At 19.3% G+C, this 12,688-nt stretch overlaps 3 protein-coding genes and 1 pseudogene across 3 annotated transcripts in view, besides 1 other annotated feature; 3 read left to right on the top strand and 1 right to left on the bottom strand.

Annotated features, from left to right (window-relative positions):
- The window catches only part of PGSY75_1034800 (hypothetical protein), a gene marked incomplete at both ends in the record, with an annotated part of 2,259 nt that extends 1,510 nt beyond the window's left edge, over positions 1–749 (top strand). Inside the window, 4 exons of the mRNA XM_018786118.1 lie at positions 90–202; positions 308–400; positions 542–614; positions 711–749. Coding sequence (XP_018641735.1) covers positions 90–202; positions 308–400; positions 542–614; positions 711–749 — 318 coding nt within the window. The remainder of the gene's footprint in view (positions 1–89; positions 203–307; positions 401–541; positions 615–710) is intronic.
- A 1,181-nt stretch (positions 750–1,930) lies between these two features.
- On the top strand, positions 1,931–4,606 carry PGSY75_1034900 (putative methionine--tRNA ligase; the record flags this gene model as incomplete). Its single annotated transcript, XM_018786119.1, has 1 exon — positions 1,931–4,606. The coding sequence occupies one exon, from the start codon at positions 1,931–1,933 to the stop codon at positions 4,604–4,606; it is 2,676 nt and encodes an 891-aa protein (XP_018641736.1).
- A 515-nt stretch (positions 4,607–5,121) lies between these two features.
- Positions 5,122–7,992, bottom strand: PGSY75_1035000 (putative U2 snRNA/tRNA pseudouridine synthase; the record flags this gene model as incomplete). Its single annotated transcript, XM_018786120.1, has 1 exon — positions 5,122–7,992. One exon carries the CDS (start codon positions 7,990–7,992, stop codon positions 5,122–5,124), a length of 2,871 nt encoding a protein of 956 aa, XP_018641737.1.
- A 1,695-nt stretch (positions 7,993–9,687) lies between these two features.
- Positions 9,688–11,392, top strand: PGSY75_1035100 (probable protein, unknown function; annotated as a pseudogene; the record flags this gene model as incomplete).
- Positions 9,688–11,392: a sequence feature.
- Positions 11,393–12,688: the final 1,296 nt, after the last annotated feature.

Below are 12,688 nucleotides of genomic sequence, written 5' to 3' on the forward strand. Positions count from 1 at the left end.
TAATAATATTAAAGGAATATATAAATTGTTTTTTCTTTTAATTAATTTGTTTTTTTTTTTTTTTTTTTTTTTTTTTTTTTTTTTTTCAGATAAGACTAATAAATGAATTAATGAAAAATAGAAGGTCTGTAAAAATGTCATCAAAAAGTTTAAGTTTATTTGCTTGGACTCACATTTATTTTGATATAAAAGAAATTATTAAGTAAAAAATATCAAAAGAATTCAAAAATATAATTTTTATTTTATGTAAATGATAAAAATTTGAATAAAATTTTATATTTTATTTATTTTTAATAATTCTTTTTAGTAAATCTAATCATACCTTGATGGATGTTAATGAATGTAGAAGTTGGTTGGATATATTTAATTTATCGTGTTTATACAACCAAATACCTGAATGGTAAAATAAATATAAAATATAATAAATCATGATAAAATTGATATATTTATGTGTGACCCTATAAATTATATATATTACATTATATTTTATATTTCATTTCACTTTATTACATTATATGTATATATATATTTTTTTTTTAAGTCATTGTGGTCCTTTTTCAGAGATGTTTAAAGATATATTAATTGATATGAAGGATGATAAGGATGCAATCAAGGTTTGCTAATAAAAAAAAAAAAGAAAAAAATAACAGCAAATTAGAAAATGCTTAAGTTTTACATGTTAGACATTTATTTTATTTTATTTTCTATAGGCATTAGAATATGTTAATATTTATTTTAAAGAAGAATAAGAATTATATGGTTCATTATTATTATTATTTATTTATTATTTTATTTTTTTTGTTGTTGTTTTAATTAATTTATTTGTTTGTTTTTAATTTTTTTTTTTTTTTTTATGTAAAATATAAATATATTTTTATAAAATATAACATAATTAGGCAATAACTTAATTTATATAATTACATATATTTATTATATAATAATGTGAAATATATAAACTTAAGAAATAATATTAATAAAAAAAATAAAATAAAATAATACATCATATATATATATATATATATATATATATATATATATATAACATATATTTTTTATTTTATTTTATATTATTTTTGGTTATTATTTATTTTTACAAGAATTTTTTTTTGAATAAATGAATATATTTCAAAATAAAAATTAAAATTATAGAATTTTATTATTAATTTATAATATCCGTAAAAAAAATAAAAACCGTAGTAAAAGAAAAAAAAAAAAAAAAAAAAAAAAAAAAACCAACTATTTATAATTATTTAATATATTACATATATATATAATATATATATGAAACAAACTAGTATATTTTCTTTTTTATTATTAATGAAGAACATATAATTAAAAATGTATTGTAAAAAAATTCAGTATTTTTAAAACATCCTTTTTTTATAATAATATTATAATTAAATAAAAAAACATATATATTCTATTATTTTAATATTTCTATAATATTAATATAATCATAATACAGGATTTTTATATATATATATAATATATGAAAACCATGTATATTCTTGCATACATAAAAATATAATATATTTATATGCATAAATATAAAAGTATACATATATATAAATATTTCTAGTATAATATATGTATAGTTTTCATATGATATTATTTCATTTCATTTTTTTTTTTATTTGAATTTTTTTTTTTTTTGCAAGGTTTGAAAATCGGATATAATTATTATTATTTTATTTAACACAAATTTTTTTTTTTTTTTTTTACCAATGTTATATAAAAAAAATATCGTTTCAAAAAATTGTTTTTCTTTCTTTTTTTTTTTATTTTATTATTTTTTTCTTCTTAATATTATATATATCTTAAAAAAATATAAATAATAATATTAAGGAGAAAAAAAAAATAAAAAAGATAAAATAAATAAATATATATATATATATATATGTTTATATGTTATATGTAACATACATATTTTATGATGAAGCCGTTAAGTATGATTTTATATCCTCACAAGTTTTTTTTGAATACAGTAAAATGTATGCTTGCTGCTCATATATATAGTTTTAATGTAGAACTTAGTGAAGACTTTTTATTTACTAGAACATTTGATATCGAGAAAAGTTTAATAATTAATAAGAAGCCATTATTAATATATGATAATAAATATGTAAGTTCAACTAAAGCTATATGTTTTTTATTTCATCGTTTACGAAATAAAAGTAAGAAATCATTTGATGAGAACCTTAGTTATTATTTAGGTTGGTTAGAATGGAGTGATCTTTTAGAGAAACACATAGAAGTGTTAAATAAGAAGAATATAATAGAAAGTTTAGATGAATTAGAATTATATTTAAGTGAAAATAAAAATAAGAATAAATGTTTTATTAACAATGATGATGAAAATGTTGAGAACAAATTAAGTTTAGCTGATGTGTTTGTATATACATCGTTAAAACATTCATGTATAGAAATATGTAAAGAGAGTTGGGTTCATATAAATGAATATATTGAAAAGATTAATAATTTAGAAGAAATACAAAAAGTAATAAAGAATGTAGAAGAAATATATAAATATAAAAATATATATAGTGTATTTATATCTAAAATCCATGATAAGAATGTTAATGAATATTTAAAAAATGAAACGTTTTATATAACAACAGCTATTAATTATGTAAATGGTGATCCACATATAGGACACGCATATGAAATAGTATTAGCAGATGCAATTGCTAGATATCATAAAATTATCGGACGAGATACCTTTTTTACAACAGGTGCAGATGAACATGGCCTAAAAATAGCTAACCAGGCTGCAAAAAACAACTTGACACCTCAAGAATTATGTGATAAGAATGTATTAAAATTTCAAAACTTGAATAAATTGTTATATGTAGAGAATGATTATTATGTTAGGACAACGCGAGATTTACATAAAAAGATTGCTCAAGAGGTATGGGAAAAATGTGAAAAGAATGGTGATATTTATTTAGGTGAGTATGAAGGATGGTATAATGTTAGAGAAGAGACGTATATACCAGAAAATGAAGCAAAATTGATGAATTATATTGATCCCTTAAATAATATAAAATTAGAAAAAATGAAAGAGCCATCATATTTTTTTAAAATGTCAAAATATCAGGATAAATTAATAGAATATATACAATCTAATCCTGATTATATTCAACCTGAACAAAAAAGAAATGAAATCTTACAAAGGCTTAAGGAACCTTTAGCTGATTTATCATGTAGTCGTACAAAATTTACATGGGGTATCCAAGTACCTAGTGATCCTAAACATGTAATGTATGTGTGGATGGATGCTTTAATAAATTATTATTCAAATTGTTTTATTGATGATGAAAAGAAAAAATATTGGCCAGCAAATGTACATATTATAGGTAAAGATATAACATGGTTTCATACAGTTATATTTCCAACCATATTATTATCAGCTAATATACCTTTATCAAAAAGTGTATTTTCACATGGATTTGTATTAGCTGCAGATGGAAAGAAAATGTCCAAATCTTTAGGAAATGTAATAGATCCATTAGAAATCATTGATAAATATGGAGCTGATGCATTTAGATATCATGTTATTAAAGAAACTAAAAGAGGATGTGACACAAGATTTGATGTTGATAATTTAGTAGATATGTGTAATTCTGATTTAGCTGATACAATAGGAAATTTAATTCAAAGGACTTTATCCTTATGTCAATTATCTAATGAATCTAAAATACCTGGATTCTTTCCAGAGTACGAAATACATTTACCTATTGATATTTTACATTTTATTAATAGAGTAGAATATCATATGAAAACCTTTTGTGTTCAAAAATGTTGTGAGAAAAGTGTTCAAGTTTGTAAAGATTTAAATAAATTCTTAACAGATATGGCACCATGGAAATATAAAGATGATATGAAAAATAAAAAGTTACATATTATTAGGATTATGTTGGAGGCTATATATTTTATAGCACATTATTTGGATATTTTTGTACCCTCTCTATCTCATAAAATTTTTGAAAAATTAAATACACCCAAAAGGGTAATTGCAGATTTGTCCCCTTGGCTTAACAATTTAACTGAAGGAGTTGTAATAAATAATGATAATATTTTATTTAAAAAATTTGAAGTAGAATCAGCCAAAATTAAAATGCAAAAGGTAATTATGAGGGTATGTAAAATTGTTGATATAATTAACACTGAGTCCTCACATAATACAACAATTTGTGAAATAGATGTAGATAATGAAAAAATAACAGCTGTTCTTAATCTACCATATAATAATAATAATAATAATAACAAACTTGTTAATTTATTAACTGTTGCAATTTTGAATGTTAAACCACTTACCATTAATAATATAACCGTTAATGCAATAATACCACATGTACGTAAAGAAATATTTACATTTCCAATAGAAGAAAGAATTCCCACAGGAACTTTAATTCAAGCAAAAGATTACAAAACACTTGTTAAGCAAAGAGATAATTTAACCAAAAAAGAAGTAGCTTCATTGGATATATCTGTTATAAATAATAAGTGTTTTTTTGAGAAGAACATTCCTTTAGTTTTTGCTTCTAATGAAGATAAGCAGGTTTATCATTCAACTCAAGCCAATGGTTCCCTCACTTTTTTTTAAAATATAAATAAAATAAAAATAAAATAAATAAATTCAGTACATATATATATATTTTTATATACATGTATACGTGTATATGTTTAAATAAGATATTGTCAATATATATGTATATATATATTTATATATTTGTATTTATATTTGTGTTTATGTTTATATATTTATAATGAACGTAATAATTTGTCCACTTTGACACCCCTATTTATATTCGTTTATTTAAATTTTTTTCTTCTTATTATTTAATTAAAATATAATATAATATATTATAATATATTATATTATTGTTAGATATGTGTAAAAGCAATAAATAAATGAATATACAAATAAATAAAACTGTTACATCATAAGAACATATACACACTTGAAATATAAAAATTTTATATTTTCATTAAATAATATTAACAAAAAAAATAATATACATATATATATATATATATATATATATATATATATATATGTACATATGAAACATCCATTTGTTAGTACTTATTTTCAATTATATAAATTTTTTGATAATGTTAATTTTTTAATACCTCCATAAGTGCTACAGTTATATATGATGATTTTGGTAGGGAACAAGTCAAATATATTGAAGACTTTGTTTGATAATCAGGTATTTCTTTAATTAAATATTCATGATATTGTTCGTTAGATACATAAATTAATTCGTCCTCCACATTTTGTTCTTCTGTTATAATTTGTAAATTATCTTGGTTTTTCTTATTTGGTAATTCTTGCTCTATGGATATATTATTTTCTTTGTGCTCATTTTTAAGTTTATATAGATCACTTTTAATTATTGGTATTTTATTTAAATCATTTAATTCATTTTTTATAAAAATGGATTTGAAATTATATGGTTTTACAACAATTTTTCGATAACATCCTGATGCATTGAAAAAATGTTTTTCAGACTTAAAATCTTCTAATGTTAAATCAATTGTTTGTAATACTTTTATATATTCTTCTTTCAAGTTAGGAGGAAGTAATGTATTTTTATCTCCTGGTAAAGGTAAGACAACATCATATATATTATATAATGAAATATTATTTTCTGTAATTGGGATAATTTTACTTTGATATAATATTATATTATCATTATTTATATTATCGCTGGTATTATCATCACTTGATTCATCTAGACTTGAATCATCTGAATGATGTTCATATACTTCAACTAAATCTCCTAAAGCTATTTGAAATCCAAATTTTTTCATTCTTATATTAACCATTAGATTAAATACAATACTTTGTATTGCATGAATGAAGAGTGAGAATATATCTTTAGGTAAATTCATAAATGCGTTTTTTAAATTGTTACTATTTTTTATTGAATTTAATATAGTTTTTTCTACATAGGAATGACTAGAAATAGAATTGATAATATTTATAATTTCTTGTGGTGCAGAAGTGTTATGAAGTTCTTTTGATATATCTTTATTTTTAATTGAATTTTCATTTTTATTATGTTCATTGGGATGTTTGTTTTTTTTTTCTTCTATCCCATTTTGGTAAATCGACTGATCAGTTAGATTATTTATATAGGTAATTAAATTTTCTTTATCTTCCTCTTTCAACTCCGTATTTTGAATAACATAAGAAAGCGATTCTTTATAATTCTTTTTTAAAATAGATATACCAATTTGATAATTTTTTATTTGTTTTGTTCCAAATCTTTGGTGACCATAATAATTAACAAATCCTTTTGTTCTTAGATTTTCAGATAAAATGTGAAAATTTGATTTTACATTATTTTGTACACCTCTGATAATAATTTTGAAATGGTTACCATTTAAATTACCTAATGATAATTTTTTTTTTTTATATTCTAAATTTGATATATATACATTATTATAAAACCATTTATTCGAATGATTACTTATTAAGTTATATATATCATATTTGTTTGTTTTGTGTATACAAAACTTTTGAACAGTAATAGCTCTTTTATCTTTAATTCCACAATATGATATATCTGTATTTTTTTTGGAAAGATTTATTTTAAATTTGTTTAGAATTTCACATATATCTTTGTTTTCTTTATATAAATTAAAATGTAGATATTTTTTTTTTTTTTTGAGTTCACTTTTTTTTTTTTTTATATGATTGATATTATCTAAGAAGTTATTATCATTTAGGTTGTTATCACAAATATTACTTTTGAGCTTATATGCATTATTAATATCATTATAGTTTTTTTCATTTAAATTACAATACATATTATCATTTTGATTTGTATGTTTTGTATGTAATATTTCTATTTTTTCATATTCATCATTATCTAGTTTTCTTTTTTTCCCATGAGTAATATTAATAGAATCATCATAAATATGAGAAGTGCTAATATTTAATTTATCCTTCAAAATATGATCATATGTTTTTATATTATTATTATTATTATCACTGATATATGATTCACTTATTTCTTGTGAATAATCTAATTTTTTTTTTTGGTTTATCTTATCAAAATATTGATTTATGATATATTCCATTTCTTCCGTTTTATTCGAACGCGATTTTTTATAAGTTCCTTTTAATTTTTTAAAAATTGAAGGAGACAATATACATTTAAGACAATTTAATGAAGGATATACCTGAATAGTATTTATATTTTTATTATTAGATGATAGAAAAGATGTATTTATATGATTTAAGCTATCAATTATATTATGATTTAATAATATATTTCCATGTGATATAACTTGATCAATGTTATTAAAATTTTTTGTCTCTGTTAATAAAAATGGATAATATTGTTTTATAATTTTATGAATATTTTTTCTAATAATTTTTTTTTTCTCTTCTACATTTTTATTGTCATAAATATCTTGATTGTTGTCAATTTTTATATTACAAAAAAATATATCATCTAAATTTGTTAGAAGACAATATGGAATTGTATGAATACTTGCATTATTTTTGTTACTACAAATTTGTTCTTTTAATATATCATTTTTTTTTTCATCATTTTTACATTTTTCATTTTTTTCATTATATTCCTTATTATCATCTGGATCAATATCAATTTGTTGTGTCTCATTTTCATTTTTTAATTGATAGATTTCATAAAGAATATTTAAAAACTGGGAGAACACGTTTTTATTATATTCACTCAAATAATGTGAAAGGATATCAAAATGTTCCCCTTTATTTGTAATATTATATATTATATTAGCATTTTCGTTCTTCTCATTTTCTTCAAGAATATTTTTAATTAAATTTTTATCTATAACATTATTTAAATGAAGAATCTCATTTTTCTTTGTTATTTCATGAACATGAAAATCTTCATAAATTGTTTTTATTTTCCCATAAATACCTTCCAATTGATTAACATCCTTTCGAATTAAATAATCAATTCCGTGATTTTTTATAGAAGATACATTCATTTATATAAATACAATACAAAAAAAAAAAAAATAAATAAAATAAAAATAAAAATAAAATATATAAATAAATTATAATATATATATATATTAATATATTAAATAAAAGTTAAATGAACAAGATTAAAAATGATTTTTTTTTTTTTTTTTTTTATATATCTTATAGAACATAATTTTTAATTTATTATGTAAAAAAAGGCAACAATAAAAAAGTGAGAAAAATTTATAATATATATATATATATATATATATAATATATATGTATGTATGTATTTATTTATTTATTTATTTATTTGTAACGTTTTTATTTTTACTATTTCTATTTGAAAAATGGTAATATTATTTTAAAAAGTAAAAAAGATAGGCAGTTCAAACAATAAAATGTATACTTATAAAATATCATTTTATAGTCCCCTATATATATAAAATATTTTTATAATTTTATTTTATGTCATTTTTAATCTTCTATATAATATTTATTGTGCTTAAAATACATAAGAATAATAAGTGAGAATAAATGTGAATAAATGAGAATAGTCCATTTTAACCATTGAGCATATCAATAAATAGGTAAAATAAATAAATATATATATATATATATATATATATATATTTATTTATTTATATATTAATTATAGAAAAGAACATTAAAAAATGAAAAAAAAATTATTGAATTAACTATGAAAGGTTTATTTTAGCACTAAGGCACAAAATATTATACAACACATTCTTATTATATTTCATATCAAGTATACAAAATATATATATGTATATATATAATATAATATGTAAAAATATATATTTTTTTTTTATATATTTTAAAAATTATTGTAACATCTTAAAAAATATAAGTCTACTAAATAATTTTTATTAATGTTAAAAAAATATTTATATTTAAAATATAAATATAAATGAATACACCATTCAACCCTTAAGTTCTATTTATAAATTAAAGAATAAAATAAAAGGTTATAACCAAACAAAAAAAAATCATTTTCGTATTTTCCATTTGTTTTATATATACAACATATTAGGTATATGCTTTTCTTTGAAATTTGAAATATATATATATATTATTAGAACTATTCATAATATTATTAGAATTTATTTTTTTTTGAAATAAGAAAAATAAATAAATATATATTCAAATAAAATGAAAATTTTTTTTTTTTTTTTTAATATATTAATTTTTCTCGTAATTATAAAATATATTGTGCACACATATTTATAAATAAATAAATAAATATATATATATAATATATAATATATTTTATATATTATATATCCCTTCGAATATTTTCTTTTTTGTAAGTTTTTATGTTATTCTAAAAATTGAGTTAAGATAATTGCAATAAAGTAACATATGATAAGTATCCTTTTCTTTTCCTTCTTTTTTTTTTTTTTTTTTTAATTAATTTTAATATATTTTCTAAATTTTATAATACATAAAAGGAGAAAAAATATATAATTCCCATTTATTATTTGTGATTAGATGAATAATTAAATATATATATATATATTATTTAATATGATATAATTGATTTTTTCTAATATTTTAGAAAAATAAATATTAAAAATTTTGTCTTAGTCTTTATTTTTGTTTTTGTTTTTGTTTTTGTGTTTGTATTTATTTTATTATTATTTTTTTTTTTTTTGTAATTGTCATATTATATATTTTTAAATAATGTTACTTATAAAATGAACAAAATATGGAATATCACTTTTTGTCTTCTCTTCCATTATTTGTGTATAATTAAAAACAATGTGTCGACTAATGATATTACGAAGGAAGATAAACATAATTTAAGACATCGTTTAGGAATTGATAATTTTAATATAAAAGCAGAAAACAATACGTGTAAAAGGAAAAATGGTAAAAAAGGAAGTGAATCTTCTGAAAAAAAAACAAAGGAAAAAAATTCTTCAAATAGTGATAAATCATCTATTAATGATAATGATAATACATTACCAAGTGAAGAACAAATGGATACAAATTTAGGTATACGAGATAAAACACATAATGAAAAATTAAATGAATCATCTATCACAAAAGAAAGAACTGAAGAAAATAATTCTTATCATGATGATGATAATATTATAGAATGTCGTTATCCTGAAGAACTTGTGGGTGAAAAGGAAAATCGTCAAAATTCTTTTGATTTACGATCTAATACACTTGTAAGAGACATACCAATTACACCTAAGTGTGATAATCCTCATAGTGATTATTCTAATCACGATGGAATAATAGAGCAACAAGAAAGTTCACAAATAGCTTCCCTTAATGCTCCTCCAAGTTCTAAATGTGATCAGAAAGATGTTTCTATAGATGTTGTAAGTGAAGATGAAGATCCTTCTGGGTCACCAAGTGATTCACAACAAGTAGACAATGATAATAGTACTCATTTGGATGGACATGAAAGTAATTCTGGATCTTTGCAATTAACATACGAGGGACACCATGATGGAAATGATGGAGTACACGGAGCAACAGAAGATAGAAAAAAAGCAAGACCAGATAAAATAAAAGAACTTAATCAAGAATGTGTGGAATATCTTCATGATATAACAATGGATAAGGTTGAGCGACCTGAAAAAAATGCAGAATCTGATGATGGTGACGAAACAGATGAAGTAACTTATGATGAAAATGATGATTCAAGTTTTGCTAATAAAGCAGAACATGAAACAAATGATAGTCAAGATTACTCCTTATCAACTATTTATATTTTGAATGGACATTCTGATGAAAAAAAAAGTAACATGAAAAATATTGGTTTAAATAATTTTAAAGATATTTCAATACCTACAATGGAAGAGGAAAAGATTGTATCCAAAATAGAGGGTGTAAAAGAAGAAGAAAATGATTATTATAAATATAAAAAAAATATATTAAAGGGAACGCAAAAAGAGAGTGAAAAGGTATATGATCTATATGATTATATATTAGATTGGGTATTTGGTCCTATGAAAATTACCGAAACAAATATTTCTAAAGGAAATGATTCTTTAGAATTAAAACAAAAGAAGTCATTGGATGGAACTAATATATTTAGTGAAAATGAAGATATGAATGAAGATACGGAAGAAGAAGAAGAAGATTTAAATTATGTTGAACAATTAAACGAGATTCAAGGTGAAATACCGGAAGACGAAGTTGAAGAGGAAAATGAAGAAAATATTGAAGAAGAGGAGGATTTGGATCACCAAAAAATGTTGAATGAAAACAAAATACATGATATAAAAAAAAAAAAATAAAAATGTAGAAAAAAATATTATAAGAAAAGATATAGAAACAACTAAATATACTGTTATGCACCTTGAAAAATATAATAATATTAAGAAAGAAGCTGAAAATTTTTTTAAAACTATAATATATTTATTTAGTGATAATAAGTTATAGATACATTAAAAGGATTAGTTAAAAATATGATTTATCTTTTTCAAAAATATTAATAAATATATATATATATATATATATATATATATATATATATATATATGATGATAAAAACAAAGTAATGTGTTTACATAATGAACACTTAAAATAACATATGATTATAAAAAATATATGATTTTTTAAAAAAATTATATATTTTATAATTATTTAATATAATACGAAAAAAGAAAATTTCACCTTTATTAGTCAAACGCTGATGTTTTTATTTATATATTTTTGTTGTTTTTTTTTGTATTTAATTATTTTTTCTGTATTTTTTTTAATAATTTTTTAATGTATATATAAATATAGAATACTCACAAAACAACAAAATAAATAATAATAAATATATATTTTCAATATTTGATGCATTCTATAATTTTAATAATCTATTTTTTACTTTTTATATATCGAATAAAATATAAATTTCTACTATTAATATATATATACATATATATATGTATTAGTTATTAATGGATATATAAAAAGAAAAAAAAAACAAACAAACAAAAGGAAATGCAAGTTCCTTTAAATGGTAATAAGGTTGTTGAATAATATGTGTACTCTAAAGTTACTTAAAATATTATAGTAATTAATATATTTATAAATATATACATTAATTTAAATTATGGGAATAATTAAGTGTGTGATATTAAATGTGCCTTAATACAAATACATATAATTAAACGTTATCATGTATAATTCAAAAAATTATAATATTTTATTTTCATATTTTTTACGTTTTATTATAAAATTTTCATAAAATATAATAATACAATGAATAGAATTTTGTCTGTTACATTTTATTTAATTTTCTTTTATTTATTTATATATAAAACATATGGAGAAGTTAAAAATACAGATAACCAATTATCAGGTGTCTATCCAAAGAAATATTATTATTTGAAAACATTTGTACCATATATGATAAATATAATATCATGTATGAACATTTTTTTATAATAATATGCAAAAATATTTTATTCTTTTGATTTTTCTAAAATTTATACATTAAAATGTGTTCATATTAATTTACAAATGTTGTCTAGTATGTCTAATAATTGTGTCAAAAAAAATATATATATATATATATATATATATAATAAATAATATTTCATTCATATTAATAGATTAATTTTATTTTAAAATATTCCCATAAATTGTAAATTAGGAAAGATATATTAATTAAAAAAAATTAGTAAATATTGACAAATAAATGATAGTTGTATATGCATGCTAAATAACTACAATATATTTATA

Source organism: Plasmodium gaboni, chromosome 10, assembly GCF_001602025.1.
Source record: "Plasmodium gaboni strain SY75 chromosome 10, whole genome shotgun sequence".
In the NCBI taxonomy this organism is placed as follows: Eukaryota; Apicomplexa; class Aconoidasida; order Haemosporida; family Plasmodiidae; genus Plasmodium; species Plasmodium gaboni.